The following is a 12,280-nucleotide window of genomic DNA, read 5'->3' on the forward strand; positions in this document are numbered from 1 at the left end:
TGTCAGTGGGGGGAGTCTTCTTCTTTTGTCTATGTCACAAGTGGATATCTATGTAACCCTTCTGCCAGTGGCGTCGGAAGCGACCAGGGCCGGGTTCAATATCTAGGGGTTCCTTTCCAGGAATATAACAAAGATCATGCTTGAGCACCCACCCAGTAACCTGGCGGAAGTACACACGACCCCTTGGGTGCTTCTACTATGCAAGGCTTCCCCTCTTGCAAGCACAGAGTCTCAGTGAAGAAAAGAAACTTTTTAATAAGAGGAGGGAAGCCCCCCATCATTAACTTGGAAAATGCCAGAAACAGGATTTATAAACATGAAACCATGAGGAAAACACCGCCCCGAGAATGTGTTGGGCAGTGTCTTTTGCCTCAGGTTCTTGAGTCCAGCAACCAAAAATTCCTTTAAGGCCCCCTCCCTTCTTCCTCCACCGCACACCACTCACAGTGGTTGTCTTTGGTTAGCGAAGACCCAGAATTCAGAGGTGCACCTGTGTGAGTTCACTTCCCACCTTTGGGGCGTGGAGGAAAGCTCCTAGCTGATCTACTCTCTGAGTGTTTGCTCTGGTGGCAGCTATCCCGCCGTCCACTCATCTCTCCGCTCGCCCTCACCTTCTGCTGCCCCCGGCCTCTCTACTGTGATCTCTGCAGGTGGTTCTGTTGAAGCTCCACCCAGTTCTTAGTGACTGTCAGCTCTTAGTGGGGAAACCTCAGTGATGAAGCAGGCTGGGCAAAAACACTGTTTCACAGCAGGAGATTTCAGGTCTAGTGATCACTGAAACCAAAATTCTCCTAACAGAGTCTTAATTAACCTCTTTCATCTGAGACTGGCACTGGGCTGGCAGCACTGGAAACAAGTGCAGCAATGGCTGCCACAAAAGGAGGTTGCCAAGTCAGTCGTGGCAAGTGAGCAGGAACCGCAGGGGCAGGTGTTTGCTTCAGGAGGGGGCCGATCTGCTTGTAGGAAGTGTGCATTGCCTCTGCACTGGTCGGAACCATTGTCAGCCTGGTGCGCAGCAGGTTCCTGCCAGGCGTCCCTGCGCTCCAGGCAGTTCTAAGGGGGATGGACTCTGGGTGAGGTTTTCAGGGAGCTATGGAGCCAACACATGTAAATTCGATGTTGATGTCAGGCTAAGGCAACCACGAATGACACGGGTGACTGTGTTCAGCTCCCAGTGACCAAGATGCTTATAAAAAGAAGAACAGGAGTACTTGTGGCACCTTAGAGACTAACAAATTTATTAGAGCATAAGCATATGCATCCGAAGAAGTGGGCTGTAGTCCACGAAAGCTTATGCTCTAATAAATTTGTTAGTCTCTAAGGTGCCACAAGTACTCCTGTTCTTCTTTTTGCGGATACAGACTAACACGGCTGCTACTCTGAAACCTGTCAAGATGCTTATGTAAGCATCTGCCCAGCAGCACTGCAGAGTATCCCACTGCAGCGAATACCAGCGTCAGGAGAGAGGGTGTAAATCTGCTCATCTGGAGGTTCCTGCCAGCAGTGCAGGGGGTGATCTTTTTAAGTGCTTGAATGGGAGCAGTAGGACAGACTGCAGTCCAGTCTGCCTAATTAGGTGACAGCCTAACTAGGTGAGAGGTGGCAGGGAGGGGAGTGGACAAACTTCAACATTGCCCAAGTGATTAGCCTGGTCAGTGGTGGGGAGCCCTTGATAGGCAGTTGCTATGTGTAGAGACCGGTCAGATTCATCTGCAGGAGGCACTACGTTCCCCAGCGACACAAGAGATCAGATGTACAGGAACCTCCCTGAGTGTTTATTTCCTTGGGTGTTTGCAGACGCTGGCATCTCAGAAGTGGCTGAGCTCCGACTGGTGAACAGCAGGAGTCGCTGTGCTGGGAGGGTCGAGGTGCTTCACAACCGTCAGTGGGGAACCGTGTGTGATGACGGCTGGGACTTACAGGATGCCGGAGTCGTGTGCAGGCAGCTGGGCTGTGGGACGGCATTATCAGCCCCAGGAGGGGCTCGATTTGGGCGAGGGTCAGACCGTATCTGGCTGGATAACGTCAACTGCACAGGGACAGAAGTTGCCCTCTCCGATTGCAGGGCTCTGTCTTGGGGAGAGAATAACTGTAACCACGGAGAAGATGCCGGTGTTGTGTGCTCAGGTAACTTGCATCCATAACGTCACTGTGGGTGGTGGAGGGATTGAGCTGGGAAGTTTTCAGCACAGTCCCAGCTCTCCTTTCTGAGACCTGGTCTACACTGGGGCGGGGGGTGGGGGTCGACCTAAGATACGCAACTTCAGCTACGTGAATAGCGTAGTTGAACTCGGCGTATCTTAGGTCGACTTAGCTGGATGTGAGGACAGCTGTGAGTCGACCGCTGCCGTTCCCTCGTCAACTCCGCTTACGCCTCTCGGGAGCTGGCGTTCGGGAGGTGACGGGCAGTGCCATCGGTGATCTATTTTATCACGTCTACATTAGACATGATAAATCTATCCCCAATAGATCGATCACTAGCCACCGCTCCGGCAGGTAGTGAACACCTACTCTGAGTCAGAGCTGACCCTAGTGCCCCAGCATGGTGTTAAAGGCCTGTATTGCAGGTAGTGGTGCATCAGTAGGGGGCACTCTCCGTTTGCAGTTATGCTGGACTTGATGCCCCACCGCGGTGCCATGGCCCCTAGAATGAGGAAGCCTTGTCTGTGCCCGCTGGGGGGTAGCTCCCTGTCTCCCTCCGCCACACGCCACACAAGCCGTGCCCTCTAGGCCTTTGGGAGAAGGATGACCTCTCTCTAGGTTGGCAATAGGCACACTTCACCCCTTGGCCGTCCAAGCGTACCCTGCAGCACCCAGTCCCTGTCCTACTTGGAATTCACAGCAGTCACAGATCTGCTGATCCAAAGGTGACCAGATCCACCTCCCATCTCTGCCCCAATCAACACACAGCTCTAGATCCCTTCCTAGTCACACCAAGGACAAGTGATATCACAGAGTGTAGAGATTTGAGGGGTAGAAAGGAGAAGGGTTGGAAAGAAATGGTTCTATGGCCAATACAATTATACCATGTTGACTAGAGCCTAGACTCGTTGAACGAGATACATTTCTGTCTGTTAGAGCAACGCTCACCCCACAGTCCTTCCAGGGTTTTACATAAGAACATAAGAACAGCCGTACTGGGTTAGACCAAAGGTCCATCTAGTCCAGTATCCTGTCTACTGACAGTGGCCAATGCCAGGTGCCCCAGAGGGAGTGAACCTAACACTTTTTAATAAAAGGAGGGAAGGGCCCCAACATTAACTTGGGAAAATGCCAGAAACAGGATTTATAAACATAAAACCATGAGCAAAACACCTCCCCCAGAGTATGTTGGGCAGTGTCTTTTGCCTCAGGTTCTTGAGACCAGCAACCTAAAATTCGTTTAATGTGCTCCTCCCTTCTCCCTCCACTGCACCTCACTCACAGTGGTTGTCATTGGTTAGCGAAGACCCAGAGTTCAGAGGTGCACCTGTTTGAGTTTAGCTTCTACGATAGGGGCAGGAAGGAGAGTGGCTGGCTCGCTCTGCTGTTTGGGTGCTTGCTCTGGTGGCAGCTGCCCTGCCAGTCACTGACCACTCTGCTCGCCCTCACCTTCTGCTGCCCCCGGCCTCTCTGCTGTGACCTTTGCAGGTCGCTCTCCTGAATCTCCAGCCATCTCTCAGTGACTGTCAGCTCTTAGTGGATAAACCTCAGTGCCGAAGCAGGCTAGGTAAAAACACTGTCGGATAGAGGTGATTTCAGCTCTAGTGATCACTGAAACCAAAAAAGACTCCTAATGGAGCCTTCATTAACTCTATCTTTGAAGAGTGGTGAGGGGCAGATTAAACCATGCTTAGACCTCTAACACAGACTGCACACCCCTCAGCAGGAACACCTATCTCCAACCCCTCTCACTCTTCATAGGGATTTGTTGTCTGAGCCCCCTGGTTAGTGAGTTCAGCTCAGTTGTGGGTGACCCCCTCAGTCAGGACAGGCTAAGCACAGTTCTGCTGCCCTTTACTCAGACAATCAGGACAACAACATTTCACTACCCCTGCATTCAAGTACTGCAGTGATTTGTAACCCAGCACCAGCCAACACAGCTCTGTCTGCTGGCTGCCTAGGCAGAGTGGGTGTATTCTTGTAAATACAGTCTGGTCCTGAAGCCTTTCCCCCTCCCCAGCTCATCACTTGCTATCAGGGGAGAGCTCATTCCCACCTTGCTCACCTCTAGCTTGTTCAGCCATCTGACTGTGCATCCTCAAGGTCCAGTCTTCTAACGGGGCTCTGCTCCACCATGTGTGACTGCCTGTATTGCTGCCCCTCAGGCACACTGAGAAGATCAGGATAAGCCAAATCTCTGCATTGCAGCAGTCACTCTGGCCAGTCCAGTCAGGGGCCCATTAAGCCTAGCTCAGGATCTGCGTCCCAGGTTGTAAATGGGCAGATACACGTTAGGGCTTCTGAAAATCCATCAGCACGCCAGTCTCTCTATCCCAGAGTTGCTGCCCCTCTGTGAGGATACTGCAATCAGCCCAGATCTGTCATCATTCATCTGAGACTGGTACTGGACTGGCAGCATTAGACACAGGTGCAGCAATGGCTGCCACAAAACGATGTTGCCAGGTCAGTCGTGGCAAGTCAGGAGGAACCGCAGGGGCAGTTGTTTGCTCCAGGATGGGGCCGATCTGCTTGTAGGAAGTGTGCATTGCCTCTGCAATGGTCGGAACCATTGTTAGCCTGGTGCGCAGTAGGTTCCTGCCAGGCGTCCCTGCGCTGCAGGCAGCTCTAAGGGGGACAGACTCTGGGTGATATTTTCAGGGAGCTATAGAGCCAACATGTACATTCAATGCTGATGTCAGGCTAAGGCAACCACTAATGATACGGGAGATCAGATGCACAGGAACCTCCCTGAGTGTTTCTTCCCTTTGTTTGTTTGCAGACGCTGGCATCTCAGAAGTGGCTCAGCTCCGACTGGTGAACAGCAGAAGTCACTGCGCTGGGAGAGTCGAGGTGCTTCGCAACCAGCAGTGGGGAACTGTGTGTGATAATGGCTGGGACTTACAGGATGCCGGAGTCGTATGCAGGCAGCTGGGCTGTGGGACGGCGTTATCAGCCCCAAGGGGGGCTCGATTTGGGCAAGGATCTGATCGTATCTGGCTGGATAACGTGAACTGCTCAGGGACAGAAGTTGCCCTCTCTGATTGCAGGGCTCGGCCTTGGGGAGAAAATAACTGTACCCACGGAGAAGATGCCGGTGTTGTGTGCTCAGGTAACTTGCATCCATCAAGACACTGTGGGTGGTGCAGGGATCGGGCTGGGAAGCTTTCAGCACAGACCCAGCTCTCCTGTCTGAGTCTGCCCTGACCCGAGTGCCCTAGCATGGTGCTAAGGGCCTGTACTGCAGGTAGGGGGGTGTCAGTTGGTGTCGCTCTCCTTTTGCAGTTGTGCTGGTTCTAATGCCCCAGTTCAGTGCCAAGGGCCTCTAGCATGAGAAAGTCTTGTCTGTGCCCGCTGGGGCAGCTCCCTGACTCCCTCAGCCACAGGCCACAGACCACACAAGCTGTTCCATCTAGGTCTTGTGGAGGAGGGTGACCGCTGTCAAGGTTGGTAATATGCACGCTTCACCCCTTGGCCCTCTGAGCGTCCTCCTGCAGCACCCGGTCCCTGTCCCATTGGGCACTCAAAGCAGTGACAGGTCCACTGCTCCCAAAGGAACAGAGCCCCCAGCTGACCAGCTCCACAGAGTGTAGAGATTTGAGGGGTAGAAAGGAGAAGGGTTGGAAAGAAATGGTTCTATGGCCAATAAAATTATACCATGTTGACTAGAGCCTAGACTCATTGAAGAAGATACTTTTCTGTCTAGTTGAGCAATGCTCACCGCACAGTCCTTCCAGGGTTTTACTCCAGGCTTGGTTGTGATCTCCTGTTCCTGACAGAAATACTGTCAGCTGTCTCCTGTGTGAAAGGGAGCTCTCGTCCCCTCTCCTCTTTCTTTGTAGGTGCAGACTATTGTCTCTTCCCAGAAGTGGTCTCTTTTTGGAGACTTGTGCAGAGGGACCTTTGTCTTTGTAAATTCTCAAGCTCCCATTGGTCCCAGACAATATAGCCTGTCTCCACGGCTGTGTTGTCTCCGGCTGTGCTTTGTTCTATGTGCTGATTGGCTCAGCCGAAGGGATTGCCATGGCCCAGGTGACAAGTTTCACTTCAACACTTCTGCAGCATCATATTCTATATTTTACATCTCTCTTCAACTATGTCCCATACGGACATCTTGCGCCCATTAGATGGACCAGCAGGCTGCTGGCTTTTGGTAGAGACCTCACATGCCAGCTTTGGTGAACTATTGTGCATATATCTCATCCAGGGGATCCCTGTATAACTCTAGGCATCCCTGTGCCCTCTGCCATTTGGCGTTGTGAAGCAAGGAGATTCTTTCCCCCAAGAATGAGGCAGCACAGATAATACTGAAGAGGTAACCAGGAAGACTGATAAAGAGCTTCAAAAGTATGATGTTATAATGACCAGTTATATACATTTTCTTATTAATCTATTTGCATTTATTATGTAGTTACAGTGACAAACATTTTTTCAGAGAGAGAGGGAGGGAGAGAACACTTAACATAATGACAGGAACAGAAGATACGCATAGAAACCATCCTGATTGCATCAATTATTTATGACTACGCTTAAGGCGAAGGGGTGAGGTGGGGGTTGGGGTAGGGGTGAGTGTTTACAGATATCCGGAGAGCTGTGGAGGGTCTGTACTGTTCTTCCTTACTGAGAGGCCGAGTGACTGGGCAGACATCTGACCATTTAAGTTATCAAGTGTTTACAGCTGCCTTTGACCCTGGGCCTGCTTGGTAGTTAAGTGGGTTTCTGCCTTAGCTGCTAACTGAATTTTTAACTCTCGCCTAACAGTTCCCTCCTGTTTGACAAATCAAACTCCCAGGTGAGATGTAGTCAATACTTTAATGCTTTGGTTTACATGATCTGTCTTAGGGTTACCTAAGGGAGGTGGGCGAGGGGAGGAAGAGGGGAGTTGGGGAAAGGGGACAAAGGAAGGAAGGATAGTGAGATTTTTAAGCATGTGTCTCAAGTACCCGCACATGACAATAGAGGTTAGTAACACAAATATAGAAGCAGCAGCGGCCGTTATTTGTACATCAGTTTACCAGGAGTTGGGGTTGTAAGATGCATTACGAACAGGATCCTTCAGTCGGGTGATGGTTTGATTGGAGAGTTGAACTTGGATGCCACCTTTAGTGATGCTGTTAGGAACGGTGGCAGATGCAAAAATAGCAGCCAGGACCACTTTGAGTAGCAGCTCCTTGGCCAGTTGAATCGGTGTGTTGTCCAGATATAGGTTGTCATACCACCGAGGAGCCGTTGTGATTCCAGTCAACACATGGCCGGGGAGGTGCACATCACCTAGGGTAAATGAGTCAGTAATCTGCAGGCACATGGAAGGGTTTGCCTGGCACTGCAGTGGTCCGTACATGTAGTCAGATGCAGCGGTGATAAAACACTACTGAGTAGCGGATACTTGCACAGCAGGTTCAGCATGTATAAGAGGAAGGACATCCACAACAATAGAAGAGGATGGAGTTAAAGTATGGAGAATAGAACAGGAACACACGATATAGCTATTTGTCTCTGTGCAACAGTCCAATGTTGTCATTAGTATGGGATTGGGGGGGATGGTGCCAGGTATTCAGAGAGCCCTACTTTGTACATTGTATTGTTAGTTACATATCCAATAGACTTAAAATAGAAAGAAGAAGAAAACACTTGAGTAGGAATAACAGAGGGATACAAAAGGAGGAAATTAAAGGAAATTTAAGGAGAAGGGTGAGTTTGGAGGAAGTGTTAAGTCTTAAGAAACACAGTAAAAGAACTAAAAAAGAGCCACTGTGGCTTAACAACCATGTAAAAGAAGCAGTGAGAGATAAAAAAGACTTCCTTTAAAAAGTGGAAGTCAAATCCTAGTGAAGCAAACAGAAAGGAGCATAAACACTGCCAAATCAAGTGCAAGAATGTAATAAGAAAAGCCAAAGAGGAGTTTGAAGAACGGCTAGCCAAAAACTCCAAAGGTACTAAGAAAATGTTTTTAAAGTACATCAGAAGCAGGAAGCCTGCTAAACAACCAGTGGGGCCCCTTGATGATCAAGATACAAAAGGAGCGCTTAAAGACGATAAAGTCATTGCGGAGAAACTAAATGGATTCTTTGCTTCAATCTTCACAGCTGAGGATGTTGGGGAGATTCCCAAACATGAGCCAGCTTTTATAGGTGACAAATCTGAGGAACTGTCACAGATTGAAGTGTCACTAGAGGGGGTTTTGGAATTAATTGATAAACTTAACATTAACAAGTCACCGGGACCAGATGGCATTCACCCAAGAGTTCTGGAAGAACTCAAACGTGAAATTGTGGAACTATTAACTATGGTTTGTAACCTGTCCTTTAAATTGGCTTCTGTACCCAATGGCTGGAAGTTAGCTAATGTAACGCCAATATTTAAAAAGGGCTCTAGAGGTGATCCCGGCTATTACCCAGGATGGGTAAGGAATGGTGTCCCTAGCCTCTGTCTGTCAGAGGGTGGAGATGGATGGCAGGAGAGAGATCACTTGATCATTGCCTCACTCCCTCTGGGGCACCTGGCATTGGCCACTGTTGGTAGACAGGATACTGGGCTAGATGGACCTTTGGTCTGACCCAGTACGGCAGTTCTTACGTTCTTATGAAGTAAAGAGGCCACTATCAATTTAGTGGAAACGCTTGCAATGTGGGCAAGGGTGGGGGAAGAAAGGGTATGGGAAGGGGGGAAACCCAGGCATACATCTAGCAGGTCTTCTCTTGCAATGTTAAATAGGCCACGAGCCAGCATATTACAAGCACGGCCTTTAGCTTGTGACTTGGCCAGGTTGACTGTAGCGTCTGAAGTCTTTTTAATGATTTTGTAAAAATCCTTTATTGCTACATCAATTGCAATAAGAGCATAGGATGAACCTGTGTTAGTATGTCTAAGGGCTTGGGTGGTTTGGCTTTTGACCCAAGAATTGTATGACCTCTCAGAGTTTAGGTTAAGCGTATTTAGTATAGAATTGGTGCTTCCAAAAAATCCTCCAATATTACCTAAGATACTACGTTTCTGTCTTTTGGCTGTACGGGCCCGAATAACATATTGGTGCATTAGAAACTGTAGCTGGTCCCAACTGTTAGGTTAATAAAAAGTACCCAACTCTCCCACAAACATTCACGCCGATACTCTCCCAACCCATTAGCGGCCTTATAAACGTTGTGAATTTTGACCGATCCATCCGAGGCCCTGGAAATAGAATGGTTTGTTTGTTCTAGAGGAGTATTTGTAAATTGACATTCTGTCCTTCGGTTTTCAACATTCTGAGACCCACGTGTTGGTTTTGTCAGTTTTGCAGGCATTTTTAATCCATGTCCATTTTTCCTCTTTCGGACATTGCTCTTGTATCTCAGGTAGAGAAATTTGCTTTAAATTAAGAATTTGTGTGGCTGCTACTTGGAAATTGTCCTGGGGCATTGTGGCAACCTCTTTAGCCACCTTGTCTGTGGCTGTATTTGCAAGGGAAAGAGGGGTCATTGTTTCTGGTATGTGCCTTGATTTTTACTACAGCCACTTTGGATGGTTTTTGGATTGCTTCCAATAAATTTGTAATATACCCCCCATTTTTAAGAGGGGTACTGAATGAAGTGAGGTACCCCCTGTTAGTCCAGGAATTTAAATAATTATGAACCATCTAGGAACGGGAAACCAGTGTGCCTCACTGAAGTAAAGAGTGAATAATGTTACCTTCTGCATCCACGGCCTCAGGTTTGAGAGGATATTGGTTGGTAGGTGGAGGGAGTTGACCGGTAACCTGGATTACACAGACTGCACACCCCTCAGCAGGAACACCTATCTCCAACCCCTCTCACTCTTCATAGGGATTTGGTGTCTGAGCCCCCTGGTTAGTGAGTTCAGTTCAGTTGTGGATGACCCCATCAGTCAGGGCAGGCTAAGCACATTGCTGCTGCCCTTTACTCAGACAATCAGGACAACAACATTTCATACCGCTGCATTCAGGTACCACAGTGATTGTAACCCAGCATCAGCCAACACAGCTCTGTCTGCTGGATACCTAGGCAGAGTGGCTGTGTTTTGCAAATACCGTCTGCTCCTGAAGCCTATCCCCCTCCCCAGCTCATCACTCACTATCAGGGGAGAGCTCATTCCCACCTTGCTTACCTCTAGCTTGTTCAGCCATCTGACTGTGCATCCTCAAGGTCCAGTCTTCTAACGGGGCTCTCCTCCACCATGTGTGACTGTCTGTATTGCTGCCCCTCAGGCACACTGAGAAGATCAGGCTAAGCCAAATTTCTGCATTGTAGCAATTCCTCTGGCCAGTCCAGTCAGGGGCCCATTAAGCGTAGCCCAGGATCTGCATACCAGGTTCTAAATGGCCAGATACAAGTTAGGGCTTCTGAAAATCCAGCCCAGCTCTGCCATCATTCATCTGAGACTGGTACTGGGCTGGGAGCACTAGACACGAGTGCAGCAATGGCTGACACAAAACGATGTTGCCAAGTCAGTCGTGGCAAGTCAGCAGGAACCGCAGGGGCAGGTGGTTGCTTCAGGAGGGGGCCGATCTGCTTGTAGGAAGTGTGCATTGCCTCTGCACTGGTCGGAACCATTGTCAACCTGGTGCGCAGCAGGTTCCTGCCAGGCGTCCCTGCGCTCCAGGCAGTTCTAAGGGGGATGGACTCTGGGTGACATTTTCAGGGAGCTGTGGAACCAACACATGTAAATTAGATGCTGATGTCAGGCTAAGGCAACCACTAATGACACGGGTGACTGTGCTCAGCTCCCAGTCATCAAGATGCTTATCCCAGCGTCTGCCCCACAGCACTGCAGCGAATACCAGCGCCAGGAGTGAGGGTGTAAATCTGCTCCCTAGGAGGTTCCTGCCAGCAGTGCGGGGGGTGATCTTTATAAGTGCTCTAATGGGAGCAGTAGGTCAGAGTGCCTTCCAGTCTGCCTAACTAGGTGAAAGCCTAAGTAGGTGACAGCTGGCTGGGAGGGGAGTGAACAAACTTCAACATTGCTCAGGTGATTAGCCTGGTCAGTGGTGAGGAGCCCTTGACAGGCAGTGGCTGTGTGCAGAGACCGGTCAGATCCATCGGCGGGAGACGCTACGTTCACCAGAAAAATGAGAGATCAGATGCACAGGAACCTCACTGAGAATTTATTCCCTTGGTTGTTTGCAGATGCTGGCATATCAGAAGTGGTTCAGCTCCGACTAGTGAACAGCCCAAGTCGCTGCGCTGGGAGGGTCGAGGTGCTTCACAACCAGCAGTGGGGAACCGTGTGTGATGACAGCTGGGACTTACAGGATGCTGGAGTCGTGTGCAGACAGCTGGGCTGTGGGACGGCGTTATCAGCCCCAAGAAGGGCTCGATTTGGGCAAGGGTCTGACCGTATCTGGCTGGATGATGTCAACTGCACAGGGACAGAAGCTGCCCTCTCCGATTGCAGAGCTCGGCCTTGGGGAGACAACAACTGTAACCACAGAGAAGATGCCGGTGTTGTGTGCTCAGGTAACTTGCATCCATCACGTCACTGTGGGTGGTGCAGGGAAGGGGCTGGGAAGCTTTCAGGAGAGATTCAGCTCGCCTGTCTGAGTCAGTGCTGATCCCAGTGCCCCAGCATGGTGCTACGGGCCAGTACTGTAAGGAGTCATTTTGGAAAGTAAGTGTCTTTCTTCCCATGGTATCATTCCTGACCCCATTTCCCCTCACAGTTCTAGATGGCTGTACTCCAGGGAGCTGGATGGGGGATCAGGAGGGGGTGCTGTCCCCTCAAAGTCAGCGCTGGGCCAGTGCCCCAGCATACCACTTAGGGTCTGTGCTGCAGGGAGCAGTGTTTGTTCCTCTGTGAGAGACCCTCCTGGCTACAGCACAATGGGGCGCTGGGTAATCGTAGATGCCATCTGTGGGATTTGCGGTTGAGTGGATCCTGTAGCCTCTCGAGGATACCTTTATGATGTTTGGGGTTCCTATCTATGTCACTTTGGGTGATTTACATCTCAGCTAATTACCCATAAAGTTGTAATATGCCCCACAGTTGTGACTGGAGACAGGGTTCTTCCTTACTTCCTCTCCTATACAGCTTATGAGTTTGTGTGCCCTGTCTCTCATCTACCCTGTTCCATGCTACAGGTGGCTGCATGGTTGTGGTGGGCAGGAGGGCTGTGAAGTTATTAAAAAGTTAATCGTGATTAGTGGTG

General features: G+C 49.9%; 1 protein-coding gene across 1 annotated transcript in view; it reads left to right on the top strand.

Annotated features, from left to right (window-relative positions):
* Positions 1 to 12,280, top strand: part of LOC122173729 (deleted in malignant brain tumors 1 protein-like) — a 142,568-nt gene that overhangs the window by 18,914 nt on the left and 111,374 nt on the right. Inside the window, exons 4-6 of the mRNA XM_065570733.1 lie at positions 1,798 to 2,127; positions 4,922 to 5,251; positions 11,262 to 11,591. Of these exons, the coding sequence (XP_065426805.1) occupies positions 1,798 to 2,127; positions 4,922 to 5,251; positions 11,262 to 11,591 (990 nt within the window). The remainder of the gene's footprint in view (positions 1 to 1,797; positions 2,128 to 4,921; positions 5,252 to 11,261; positions 11,592 to 12,280) is intronic.

The sequence above is a fragment of the Chrysemys picta genome, chromosome 17 (assembly GCF_011386835.1).
Source record: "Chrysemys picta bellii isolate R12L10 chromosome 17, ASM1138683v2, whole genome shotgun sequence".
In the NCBI taxonomy this organism is placed as follows: domain Eukaryota; kingdom Metazoa; phylum Chordata; order Testudines; family Emydidae; genus Chrysemys; species Chrysemys picta.